The following is a 12,655-nucleotide window of genomic DNA, read 5'->3' on the forward strand; positions in this document are numbered from 1 at the left end:
AATTATTATTTTTTTGTAAAATTAACTTTCAAAAGAGAATTTAAATAGAGTAAAGCTACAAAATTAACAATTAAAGTTTTAAATATAATATTTACATCACCTTTTACATTATGGTATTCAAAATGTTTAAAGCTATTTTTAAAGAAAAAAATTCATTATACTTTGCTTTAAATGCAAATTTATCACAAATGAATATTGATAGTAAACTAAACCTTTTTTTTTATAATATCTATGAATAATATGGACTGTTTGTGATATTATATCTAATTCAAGTCCTCACTTTATATCAAGATTTTAGAAGATACTCTTTAATATAATAAAATTTGATTTTAAGATATCTTCAACTTTTCATTTTCAAACTAATAGACAAATAAAACTTGTGAATCAAGTATTAAAATAATATTCATAGAGTACCATCAACTATCACCAAGATAGTTAGATAACTCTTTTGCAATTAACAAAAAATTCATATAATAATATAATATATTTTTTTTATTTAAAAAATTATATTTTTTACTAATTTTGATTATCATCCATAATTTTTTAATTTTGAATTTTTAAATTTATAATTAAAAGAGGATTAAAAAATAAATAATAAAAAATAGTATTTTTAAGAAAAAAACAACTTTTATTCAAGGTTGATGACAAAATGTGGAGACTATGTTGTAATATCAAGACCAAACAATCTTATGAGAAGTGAGGTTATTAAAGATTAACTTGTTTATTATTTGAAAATAAATTAATCAAGTTGCATAATCAAAATGTCTTGCTATTGAAAATTTATCTATGCATGTAAAATAATTAGATACTTAAGTTTCTACAATATTTTTACCTTCAATAAATATGCTCTAAAAATTATTCTTCATCTGCTTCCTATCTCCTAACAAATTATATTCTCTAATGATCTCTACAATGACACTCTCTTATTGGCTCCTCAATTCTTAGTCAAACTTTTATTTGTCCATTCTCCTTCTAGTGCCCCTTAATGTGTTGTTCACACTTGTCACCTATCATTTCAAAAGAAAAAGATTTTGCAGATTTTGTTGAAAAAATCAACTCTTCTTCTTGGAACAAGATACATTCTTCGGCAAACGTCCACTTGGGGAGATCTTCATTATAAAATTCTTCGAAATCTGCTCCTGAACCATCGTTCTCCAGTAACACCCCGTCTTGGATATGGAGCCTCAAACGAGAGGGAAGGTATTGATACCACTGGATTTCATTAAGCTACCAGTGCAGGGCCATCAGCTGATTCGGTGCGAAGTTGACTGTCCCTGAAGCACAAATGGTGCACAATTGCTAATCCGTTGTGGAACTTTAACACTGTCGCCGTTTGATGTGCACAGCTGTTGCGATATCAGAATTCACAATGCCAAGAGCTATGATCTCAGCATTGGAGTGACCCACGTCGTGAGTCCAGAGCTTGCTCCAGATTAGCTTTGTGATCTCTGGATGCTTATTGCTGAGACAGCAACGATTCAAATGCTTTTTGATGATAAGATTCACGGAATTGTTGTATCTGGAGATGAGGAATAAGTCAACAGTGGTTTGGACACTCAGGATTTTGTATGCTCGGGTAGAACTGGGAAGTGGAGCGCAGGATTTCATCAGGGTCGCGTGGAACATCTTCGACTCGATTACGAAAAGCTAATGCATTACAGAATGCTGTTTTCAAAAGTATAGAACAGAATGCTGTTTGTTTGCAATAAAGTTTGGATACTCGGACCCCCTGCAGCTCATAGATCAGAGAGATTAAAAGCATGAGAAGATCAGCACGGAGGATTTCTCACATTCCTATACTCCACTGAACATTTCACAGTAATTGGTGTAGAAAGTCTGGGCCACGAGTTAGACTTCATTCGGCGAGTTTTACAGACGAACTTCTATAACCCGAAACGATTCCCACGATGCCCGATGACACAGGTTGGAAGCGCGTCCGAGACAACAGTAGCGGCAGACACAAGTGACAGAGATCCATACTCGTAGGTGGAATTTTTTTTTCTTATATAGAGTTCCTTTCCATGGTACGTATATCCACCCTTAATGCGGGCGCAGCATGTTCCAGTTGAAACCCCCTTGTGGGCTCCAAGCATGATCACCATTGTCAATAAAATGTCGAAAGCTGTCTTCACTGCCATTATTCTAATTCAAATCTCGAATTGCTTGGGGTTGCTTCTTCATGTTACTAACTTCTATACTAATCACTTATTCTTTAACCAGTTATAACTTACGACATTCCTCATTAATACTTCCTCACCCACAAGATCCTGCCCACAGGTTCGCCGTTGCCGTAGCCAAAATGTTGTTCCGAGAAACTCTGTCAATCATAAGTTAGGTCTGTCTGTTGTTGGTGTCTGTATGTTAAGCTACTTGTCGGTTCTGTCAAAGAGAGTATCAAGCAGTTGTTATTACCAATTACTTCTTCAGTCAAGCGATCTTCAGGCATGTCAATATACAAAAGCCTGAGACCGGACTTCTCGCATGGCAGGATGGTGTTCGTGTGGGATCGCATTTGTTTATATGAGTGAGCGGTTTCTACGGTATTTGTATAGTTGGTCGTCATCTATGAAGAAGGGACGGCTTTGCTGAGCCAAGCGAGGCACATCGCGGCAGTCCACGAGAAGCTGCCACCGCCTGCTGGTTTGCCGTCAGTGGGGTCATAGTACTCGTAAATGCCAGACCCAAGAAGTTCATAGGTGTCGGATTCGACGCGCTGCGCAAGGGAGTCGAATCCGTAAGCACGAAGGCCATCGGTGATCATCCAGTTCACGATGGCCCAGATGGGTCCTCTCCAGTAGCGGAGAGCTTCGAAATCGGCTGATTCAGGGTCGTTGCTAGGGATTCCGTATTTGACGCAACTCAACCACCGTTCCAGGGTGCCAGCGAGTTCCTGGGCTTGTGTAGGAGTAGCAATCCGGGCGAAGAGAGGCAGGAAACCGGCAGATGTGCTGGCATTCAACAACTTCCCCGTCAGCTGATCCTTGGACTTGAACATCTTTGCCTCAGGGTCGTAAAGACTGCTAAACGCTGCACGAGTACTTTCCAGCCATCCATCAATCTCAGGGAGGACGTCCAACTCTCCAAGCAACTCGGCCAGCCATCTGCCACAAACCAAGGGTGAAAAGTGAGCGTCAGGAAAGCGAACCTCCATGATGGCTGAAATTTCGAACCGAAAGTGGAAGTAGAAAGAATAAAAGATCTTCGAGGATCATTCCTACCTAAGGGAGAGATTGGCGCGGTAGAGGACGCTGTTAGTGCACAAATCGGTGACACGGAAGGGGGACAAGTAGTAGAGCTGGTTGCAATCGTAGTCCACGGCGCGAAAGCGGTAGACGAGGGTAAGAAAACGATCGTACTCGGCCTGGCTTGGGCGCATGGAGCTGTTCACATGGGTCAAGTCTGCCCTCACGTATGGTGGAATATCATCGACGGGGACGTTGCGGAGCGGCTCGTCCCATGCGGGGCTGTTGTCCATGCCACTCTCCCAAGGGTGCAGAGTGGCTACCAGACCAGTGTTCTCGGGATCGCGAGCGGTTTTGAACCAACGATGCCATGAAAGAAGTTTGGGGAAGAGCTCTCTCACTTTCGTCAAGGCCAGTTCCTTATTCACGGCTTGCTCGAAAAGATTTCGTACTGTTATGGCAGCCACAGGTGGTTGGGTGATGCCTGTAGATTTGCGCGGCTTCTCCACGGAGCCCCAAATCTCAGGGCCAGGGAAGTAGGTGGTGGAAGGCTTGTGGAAAACGATATGGGAAACCATCCCATCGTCCCACTGCGCGGAGAAGAGCTTGGTCATCTCCTCCCATGCGCGTGCTTCGTCAAGCGTGGCCCACCCCATCGCCACCAACGCGGAGTCCCAATTCCATTGGTACGGGTACAGTCCCTTCGCGGGGATCGTGTAGCCCCCTTGATCATTGTCAATCAAAATTTCGCGCGAGTCTGACAGCAGAGTTTGCAATTTCTTGTATGCATAACTTTGACATTCATCACTGCATCCAACACCGCAACCCAAAGAAGAAGGGATGAATTAAAAAATCTTGTCAGAAATAGTCACTATAAACGCAGACGCAACCATGTCCGAGAAAGACGAGAATTGACGACCTTGGTGGAAAATGCCGATGCAGCTGCATTAACGGAAAAATTCTGTTTCTGCTTAGGATTGATCATGTTGTTGCAAACATTCAAGAACACATCATCACCCAAAACTGAAGCATGCATTCGACACGAACATCGTCGATCTCGAAAAAGTTATTGTCCCATTCTCCACCAACTGTTCACGTTCATCCAGTTGTGTGGTGGACTTTACTTGTCAACTCGACCTAGTTTTGACAGGACAATTTTATTTCTTGACAGCTGCTGATTATCACTTACGTAAGATCGGCCCTCTTGGCTCCAGGAACCGCCGCTGGAGTCGAGTAGTCCAATGCCCCTCCACATCCAGGGCGTGCCGGTGCCTCAGTGGCCGGTATCGTCGACAACATTGCAACTGGCGCCATGTCTCGTCCCCAACCTCCGCGTTTTCAACCCAGCAGGAACACTATAGCCGATCAGTTCTTCGCCCGCCTCCCAGTGTAACCTGGATCGCACGTCTCCACCCAAAATATTCGATAACAACACCGTAGCAGCCCGCAAACCATGCCACTGCCTTCAAGGCAAGTCAAAGAAAATGAAAAAATACAACGGAAATCAAGCTCTCGAAGAACTTCTCCGAAGAGAATTAAAAAAAAAAAAAAAACAACAACAACAACAACAACAATGCAAATCGCACACAAAGAAGTGTGAATTGCAAGACACAGTAGTGTACGCAAATAACGCAAATAACGCAAATAACGGATGCAAATGGAGGAGTGAACGCAACAGGCCACGAATGATGAACAAGTGAGGGCAGGGTGGCTACTTAAAGCAATTGGGAGCCACCTTGTGGATAAGAGTTACAAGAGTCCACCAAGACATGAATGCCCCTGTTCTGGAAGCTCAACATTGACACCCAACAGGATGAGACTGAATCTTTGCGGCGAATAATAAACATGTGTACACTGGAATTTTCTTTATTCTCAACCGATGCTCTCTTTCTCTTGAGGATGCCCTGTCCTGCAACCTCTCTGCAGCACTTCTCGGACATCGCAGCTACGCCCCCGAAGAGCGGCCGTGTGCTGTTGAGGTGCCATCCATCGCCTCCCCCCCCCCCCCCCCCCCCGCAAATGGAAGGGAACGACATCGCCGCCCCCTCACAAGCGCCAACCCGTCCCCGTCCTCTGGTCGGAAGACGAGAACACGTCCCTTAGGCTCCCCTCACCGCAGAATGCAGATGCCGTCCTCCGGTCAGAAAACTCGAAAACAAGATAGTGCCTTACCCGACGATTCGACGGGCGAGGCATCACCCGCGATGGGAATAGCTTCGGGCTCGTTGAATCCGCCCGTCGTTCAGCAGGGTGGGGCGCAACCCCCGAGGTTGGTACCCCGGGCCGGGTCCCGGAGGGGGAATCTCGCGACGACCCGCCCTCGGGAGCCGCGCCGGTGCCACACCTACCTGGCTACGCTCGGGTATCATCGACAGGTCCGGGTATCCCGATGCTTCGGCGTATTCGTAGCAGACACGACCTTGGTTGCGGAGAGACCAGCGCCATTTCCCACGTCGAGCAGCACCACTACTGCGCTTAATCAGAGCTTCTTCTTCTGCGGGAATCGTCCTCACATGTTAGAAAGGCATCCATCGTTGTAAAAGCTCCTAGATCTTCCCCTTAGCCTCTCCACTAAGCTCGAGAGGCAAGTGGACGTTTCCTCCGAAAGACGCCATCTCGTTGTCCTTGGAACGCAACCTCTGCAAATTTTGACGTAGGCATAGTGAGTCTTCTGTCCAGATTCTAGCTACCTTTGCTCACACAGGCTGTGTTGTTTTCCGGATCCTTTAGCTTTTCGTTAAGCCTTTTGCACCATCGAAAGGACTGACGATTATTAAATGGGTTGTGAGTGGGTGTTTCCACCCAAAAGGGTGCAGCGATGGCCATACAATATTGATGCTGCTCCTGCAACTTGTCATTGTGGGTGAAAGGGGAGGAGTGTGGGCTAGAAGGGGAAGTGAAGTGGTTACGGTCTCACGAGAAGCATCGCTCCACCCTCCCCATTTAAAAGCCCTCAACACATGAGGCATGTGGCAACCCCAACTCGGTTCTTAAACGATGAAGAAACATGAACAAGATGAACAAGAAGTAAGGAATTAGTGGTGGTGGTGGTGGTGGTGGCTGTGGGCCTCAGTGATTCTGGCTCTGAAATCCACAAAATTTAATTGTAAACATGTATTCGTTCAGATATAACTGGTTTAGGTTCATGTTGATGTTGAACATCCACAGATAAATATATATACATCATGCCATATAAGTGGTATGTTTTTACAATGTATTGTGTTTTAATGATGAAGAACTTCTATTTTGTATAGTAAGAGCTTTATTGTTGTGCAAATAATGTTGCACAATAGATTTGGTATGCATGTGTATTTATGATATGTGTAAGTATATATAGATATATATATATATACACACAAAAAAAAGGGTAGAAACTCTTGCCTTTGGGCATAAAAAAGTTGTAATATTTTAAGTTGCCAAGTCATTAATCAACAAATCTTAAAGAAAGGTTAATCCAAAAAAAAAAACAAACAAACAAACAAACAAACAAACAAACAATAAAAATTTGGATATCAATGGAACCATTTATGTTTTTTTAATATTGGTTGCAAAAGAAATTTTTATTTATTCAACAATTAAAATAGGCAATATTTGGAGAAGTGGATTGTGAAAGAACAACATATTGTTCTACATTATGAAAAGACAACATACATTTTTACATCATGAAAGGGCAACACATGTTTTTGGCCAATGAGAAGGCTTCTTTACCACTTTGACTTATAGCTAAACTCCCTTAAGTGTTTTACCAAATGGACGCAATTCTATTATATTATAAATATACACATATCTTACTGTACTAACTCTTTGAATGATTTTATATTTTCACAGTGTTATTGAACTAATGTAATTGCCTGCATAATAAATAACAAAAAGAAATAAATGTAAGTGAAGAAGATGAAGGCTGATTATTTGATAAGAGTCAGATCTCCTTCTTTTTCTTTTTCTCTTTTTCTTTTTCCCTGAGATGACAATTTTTTATTTCCAACCAGTGGTTCACAAAAACATTTTTACTCAGAATCCAAGTTACCCATGTAAACATGCAATTGCAATGATACAGAAGTGAGGAATACATGGAGATGGTTCAGAAGAACATCCTGCAGAAATGTAAAATTTATAATGAAGATTGTTCATAGCATTCTAAATACCAACCCATCTGTGAACAACAACAAAACATACTTTTACAGTAAAATTATTCCACTACACCATTAATATCAAGATTAGAAATGAGATTAATAAAGGAGTGTCTTGTGCATTATAGACTCTAGCTCTTGTGTTGACAACTACATGAATAATGGAATGACAAAGATTTGAGGGTACCCATAGATTTCCTCATAGTCCTCAAAATTGACTCTTGATCATTGAATCAATGTCATCCACCTTGTATTTAACTCCACATCTCCATCTACACTGCATTCTCCTTTGAAGTGGTAGAAATACATGCATGTGTCTTTATATAGTTTAACTTTATGTTAAACTCTATATTGGATGGATAGACCAATAAATTGATACATATTATTTAATTTTTTTTTTTTATGTGTGGTCATTTAATTTATTTTAATGTTTTTTTAGATTAATTTGTTTGTGAAACATTTCAAGATTTAGGATTTGTATGTGAGAAGATGCAATGTATTTTATATACACACATATATATATATATATAGATAGATAGATATAGGGGAATGTTAAATAGACCCACACTTGATGAAGAATATGATAATCATGATGAATGTGGTTGGTTTTTATTGGTTGCAAATCCAATAGTGGAGAAATGAATCTAGAGGCCATTTTTGTTTTTCATGATAGTGGGATGGGTGGATTAAATTGGTAAAAACTTGGGTCTATTTAACATTCTTGTTTATATATATATATATATATATCAGAACAAAATTGCGTAAAATGTGCCTTCAACAAAAAAAATTAGTGCTGGAGATAGTTCTAGAATAATAGAAAATGAACAAATGTAGACATGCAACAATGCATCGGTTCAATCTAACCAAAGATCACTAAGAAAGATATCTTACACATGGTTGCAAAGTACAAGAATTGGTGCAAGTAGACAATGCTTGTAGAAAAGTAGAACAAGTTTATGATGTCAAATCACATTGTTGCATGTGAGAAGATGAGAAATGTAAATTAAAATAACTAAGAATTTGACCAAATGAAATGTCATGCTCTCCCAAGCTCTACGTGCCCCTGTGTATGCAACTTTTTATGTGTAATAAACTTGAATCTATGTGACTTGCCACATTTTGCTACTAGTGTGAACAGATCTTTTGTTTTTGTTTGTTGAAGTGAGAGGTATCTATTTGAGTTTGTGCTCATTCATTCAAACTTTCTTATATTCATCTGCATGTCCATTCATCTTGGCAGTCTGATATTTTCTTTATTATATCTAAATGACTTGTTTTAACACCTTACTCCTTGAGAAAAAGCAAGGACCCTGCATTCCAGTACATGTATACACATACCATGAATACTTATAAATATGCATATATAAGAAGGGGTATGAGAGTACATAAAATAGGCAGAACTATTTTTGCCCTTCCATAACTGGTTGTTAAGCCAGCAGAAAGAAGAGTAGCTTGCTATGTAGTGGTTGCCTTTCAAAGGAGAAAAGAAACTAAAAACTAAACTAATCAGTGCAACATGAAGTGAAGGAATTACAGAAGCAGATGCTTGTCTGCGACATTGTTCCAACATTTTGTCGTCATTGGGAAAGTTGTCATGTAAATTCTTACAACACAGTGCTAAAAAAAGAATGAATGGCATGAGGAGGGGGGGTTTACAGCAATTCGAATGGCATGAGGCCAGGCTTGTTGCCCATTTCCATCCACAGGAAGAGTCAACAACGGGGGAATGGGACTGGGACCGACTCTGCTGCTAATCTAGGGCTGCTCGTCGTTGGGATGCGAGCTTCCTCTCAAAGCCAGGCAGCGCTCACACGTCACTGTTTTTCTGACCCTCACTTCATGGAAACGGCACTCCGCTTGCCAATGCCAGGGTGTGCCAGCACTCCGCCTTTTTTACTTGTACGATGTTACAACTGGGTTTTTCTTTTTATTTTAACGGTGACAGATTTTTCAGCATATACCCTAAATCTCCGGAGATTATGTCATATCGTGCAAACTACTGCAATGTACCTGGCTACAGTGCCGGTGTCACCAATAATGGTAGCGTAATGTGCTGTGTTTAGAAGCTCTTGCTTTACTCAGCTCAGTTAGTGATTATTCGAGTGGGCGTAATGGAGAAGAGTATTTTTTTATCCATGCGGATCTCGACTTGTTTTTTTTTTTTTTTTTTTTTTTTTCGAGTTGCTTCAGATGCGAGCGGTGCCACTTGTCGTGAACGAACAGTGTGCTGTGCTGGAAGCGCATGATGCACAGACTTGAGTTGAATAATGCCCTGCTCTGGATGTCCCCACTCCCCTGAATTCCTCGAAAAGGTTATTCCGTCGACTTCTGCGTGCTGCATGCGAAGTATCGCTAGTCTTGGCGCTTTACTTCGAAGTCTAGATTCAGATGGAAATGGGATGTGGGGTCCGGAGCTCACTGAGAAACTTTTTATATGTGTAGGCTCAGGACGCACCATATACAAAGTCAAAAAAAATTGCCTCCCGATGTGTCAAGCAGCGATGTTATAAGTAACTTCTGCCGCTCTCGATAGGCTAAGCAGGGGTTTGTGATAATCTGGATTGATTTAGTGAATAATAACAAGATTAATGGGCAATCAAAAAGGAGATGGGGTCGGCAGCCACATGGGAACCTGGAGTTGGGGAGGAATTTGCCAGAACTTTGGGCTAAAACAGGAGACCGGGAGGTGGGGGAGACGCGGCGCACGATTAGTGCTGTGTGCCATGATAATGGCGACAAAGCGCGTGAAAGCTCCTCTTCCCACCTTTGCAGAATCATGGTCCGGGGAGGCTACCGTCGCCATCTCTCGTCTCCCCATCTGGACGGGACGGGGTCCTCTCCTCCTATCCTCCGAACCGCTCTGGGTGTTACCCTCATCGTGAATATTTCACCTGTCATCATCGTCAGTGCTGCAGCACTACTTCTGCTTCACCAAGTGAGCCTCTCGTCATCAGCGCTTGGTTAACGAGGACCTCTTTACTCACGCACAAACTCATTCTTACCACTTTATCTACGCAGAGAATCGTACACAAGTCCAGTCCAGGTTGCCGCCGAGACTAGGCCACGCTCCATAACAGCCTCTTACCTTCATAACGGACAATGTAGATTCCGCACACGAGGATCAATCACCAGTTTGGAAAATTGGGTATGCAGTGGTTTGGTTCTGGAGAAAAAGCAGTCAAGATGGGTGAAAGATCTCCAGAAAGCGCTCATTTGCATTATTTGAAGGGGAAAAAGAGCGGGTGAACAGGCCCTTCTTAATTTGCAAACATTATTTTCCCTTCCCGGTACAGAACCCACTGTCTGCAAACCCTAATGCTGTCCCTGGACAAATGGGGTTGTCGGCTGCAAGGTCTCTGTGGCTATGATCGAACCATAACAGTTCGCCATTCATTCTCTCCTTAGAAACACCATCGCCCCATTTTGCAAGCCGATACTGTAACAAAAACCCACAATAATCACGGGCGTCACCGAGGTCGTCTGGTCTCACCCAAATTTTCACTGGGTGTGAATGGGTCCTTACGGTCCCACGCCATCTCATTGCTTCCCCACTGTATTCTGCGGTGAAGGGACCACACCACACTGCCAGATTCAATCCTCAGAACGCTACACATTACATCATGAAATAATATATATAATTTATTTATTATTTTGACCATCCATTGTAATTTTTTTTTAAGAGTATACCTTTTTAACATGCAATTGGTGATGGCAGAGTACAACCAGCCGTGTGGTATTTCTCGGTCAAGACAGAGACCTTCACCAAACAGAATTACAAAAAGAAAAGCAAAAAAAAAAAAAAAAAAAAAAAAAATGAAGAAGAAGAAGAAGAAAGGCTCGGCTCTGATGATGGCTAGGTTTGTCGATGACAGCCATACGACACCATACTTGCATTATTTTTTGGGTTCAATGTACGCGCGACAGGAGCCGAGCATTCCGAGCCTCACTGAAGCCTGAAAACGGAGACGGAATCCGTGATGCATCAGCCCACCGAACACGAATGATTCATCCGAGATATGCGACCACTGTTGTGGTGAGGAAGCGGAGAGAAAAAAGCCGTGGTTGCATGATGCTTGTAAGAAAGAAAGAAACAGAGGGAATTAGAAGCCCCACCTCAACAGTCAAAAAAATGCTTCTCCCTTCATCTCGCATCACCTGGAGTTAAAATCCAACTCGTGACGAGGTGGCCACCATCGCCACTCGTTTCTGCTTAGAATCACAAACCTCGCACGCCTTTCTGGAACCAGCAGTTGCAGCTTTTTCAACCAATCTGTGACTGTTATCTTTGTGTGCACTGCAACGAGAGATTGCCACTCCGTTGTTCCACTATGACAGCGCTCCTTCTTTCTTTTGCCATTGAGAAATATCCCACTGCAGACAGAGTCCACAGTCTACATTGACAGGCCATGCTGCTGGTGCGGAAGCCTCCCTTTCGTGTTGGTTGAGCCGAAGAAGTAGAAGAAGAAGAAGCAGGAATGGTTGTTTCTCCACCATAAAAGAACAGCTGCAAAAGCACCGCTGTGCCGAAAGCTCACAACAAGAATAAGAAAGCCACTCGCTCATTCACTCACTCCTCTCTAAAACCCACATGGCCATGTTGTGGAATTTGCAACAGTTGTCTTTCCACCCAATGTTACAAATACGGTGCAGACAATATGTAATGATATGTTCAACGCATGTTACAAGTTAGATGTGCAGCGTAATTAAAAAAGAAAAAAAAAAAAAAAAAAAATCCTGCTGATTGAATGCACTCAATATTTGTAATGCAATCAAAGAATGTTACAAATTAGGTGCATAAAAGTATGTGAAATGAAATAAAAAAATATCAATTTTTTAGGATAAAATGAGGATAATTCTTTAAAGAGTTTTAGAAATATTGTGGTAGAAGCAGCAATTGTAGGAGTTGCATCTGTAGTGATTGTTCATAGATTCTCAAAGTCACAAATTTTAGAATTGATAAAGGAAGAAAGAAGTCAATCTACTTAGAAGAGATTGAACCTCGTGCGTTTCTTTGGAAGTTTATCTAGCCCCTTTTTTTTTATTTTATTTCTATTTTTAAATCTAGTGTTCGTTAATTTTCAAGATGTGTTTATATTTTTTTTCATGTATCCTGGTCTTAAGAATGGTTTTTGAGCTACTAAATATTACTCTTGAAATTAATTTAGAATCATTTACATTGCACGGAAACTCATCACAGTAAGGTTGACAGGACAGCAAGTTTCAGTTCTAATATAAAAGTTTCTTAAACTAGCTTGTTAGCCACTTCAAATCAGTTCAAGGAGAGCTTCTTCAAGCGACTTCAAAAACATTTCTGCTTTTCAGGGGAGCCAATCTTGGTGCCAA

The 12,655-nt window shown here is 41.7% G+C and overlaps 1 protein-coding gene and 2 long non-coding RNA genes across 3 annotated transcripts; 1 reads left to right on the forward strand and 2 right to left on the reverse strand.

The window, feature by feature from the left end:
* Nucleotides 1-1,983: 1,983 nt before the first annotated feature.
* On the reverse strand, nucleotides 1,984-5,154 carry LOC112282768 (mannosylglycerate hydrolase MGH2). Its single transcript, XM_024520836.3, has 4 exons — nucleotides 4,918-5,154; nucleotides 4,372-4,645; nucleotides 3,219-3,989; nucleotides 1,984-3,101 (listed from the first exon to the last, which is right to left on the reverse strand). The coding sequence occupies exons 2-4, from the start codon at nucleotides 4,494-4,496 to the stop codon at nucleotides 2,564-2,566; spliced, it is 1,434 nt and encodes a 477-aa protein (XP_024376604.1). The 5' UTR covers nucleotides 4,497-4,645; nucleotides 4,918-5,154; the 3' UTR covers nucleotides 1,984-2,563.
* Nucleotides 5,155-9,768: 4,614 nt separating this feature from the next.
* LOC149989321 (uncharacterized) lies at nucleotides 9,769-12,156 on the forward strand. The gene is made up of 2 exons (XR_016503144.1): nucleotides 9,769-10,599; nucleotides 11,028-12,156. It is a non-coding gene; the product is annotated as an uncharacterized LOC149989321 (long non-coding RNA).
* Nucleotides 10,497-11,126, reverse strand: LOC149989322 (uncharacterized). Its single transcript, XR_016503143.1, has 2 exons — nucleotides 11,000-11,126; nucleotides 10,497-10,870 (listed from the first exon to the last, which is right to left on the reverse strand). It is a non-coding gene; the product is annotated as an uncharacterized LOC149989322 (long non-coding RNA).
* Nucleotides 12,157-12,655: the final 499 nt, after the last annotated feature.

The sequence above is a fragment of the Physcomitrium patens genome, chromosome 5 (genome assembly GCF_059467195.1).
Source record: "Physcomitrium patens ecotype Gransden chromosome 5, ASM5946719v1, whole genome shotgun sequence".
Taxonomy (NCBI): domain Eukaryota; kingdom Viridiplantae; phylum Streptophyta; class Bryopsida; order Funariales; family Funariaceae; genus Physcomitrium; species Physcomitrium patens.

Coding starts and splice junctions, on each gene's coding strand:
- LOC112282768 (XM_024520836.3), bottom strand. CDS start 4,496: ATGGCGCCAGTTGCAATGTTGTCGACGATACCGGCCACTGAGGCACCG. Junction 3,990..4,371: donor GCCAAGAGGGCCGATCTTAC/GTAAGTGATAAT, acceptor TGTTGGATGCAG/TGATGAATGTCAAAGTTATG. Junction 3,102..3,218: donor CGCGCCAATCTCTCCCTTAG/GTAGGAATGATC, acceptor GGTTTGTGGCAG/ATGGCTGGCCGAGTTGCTTG.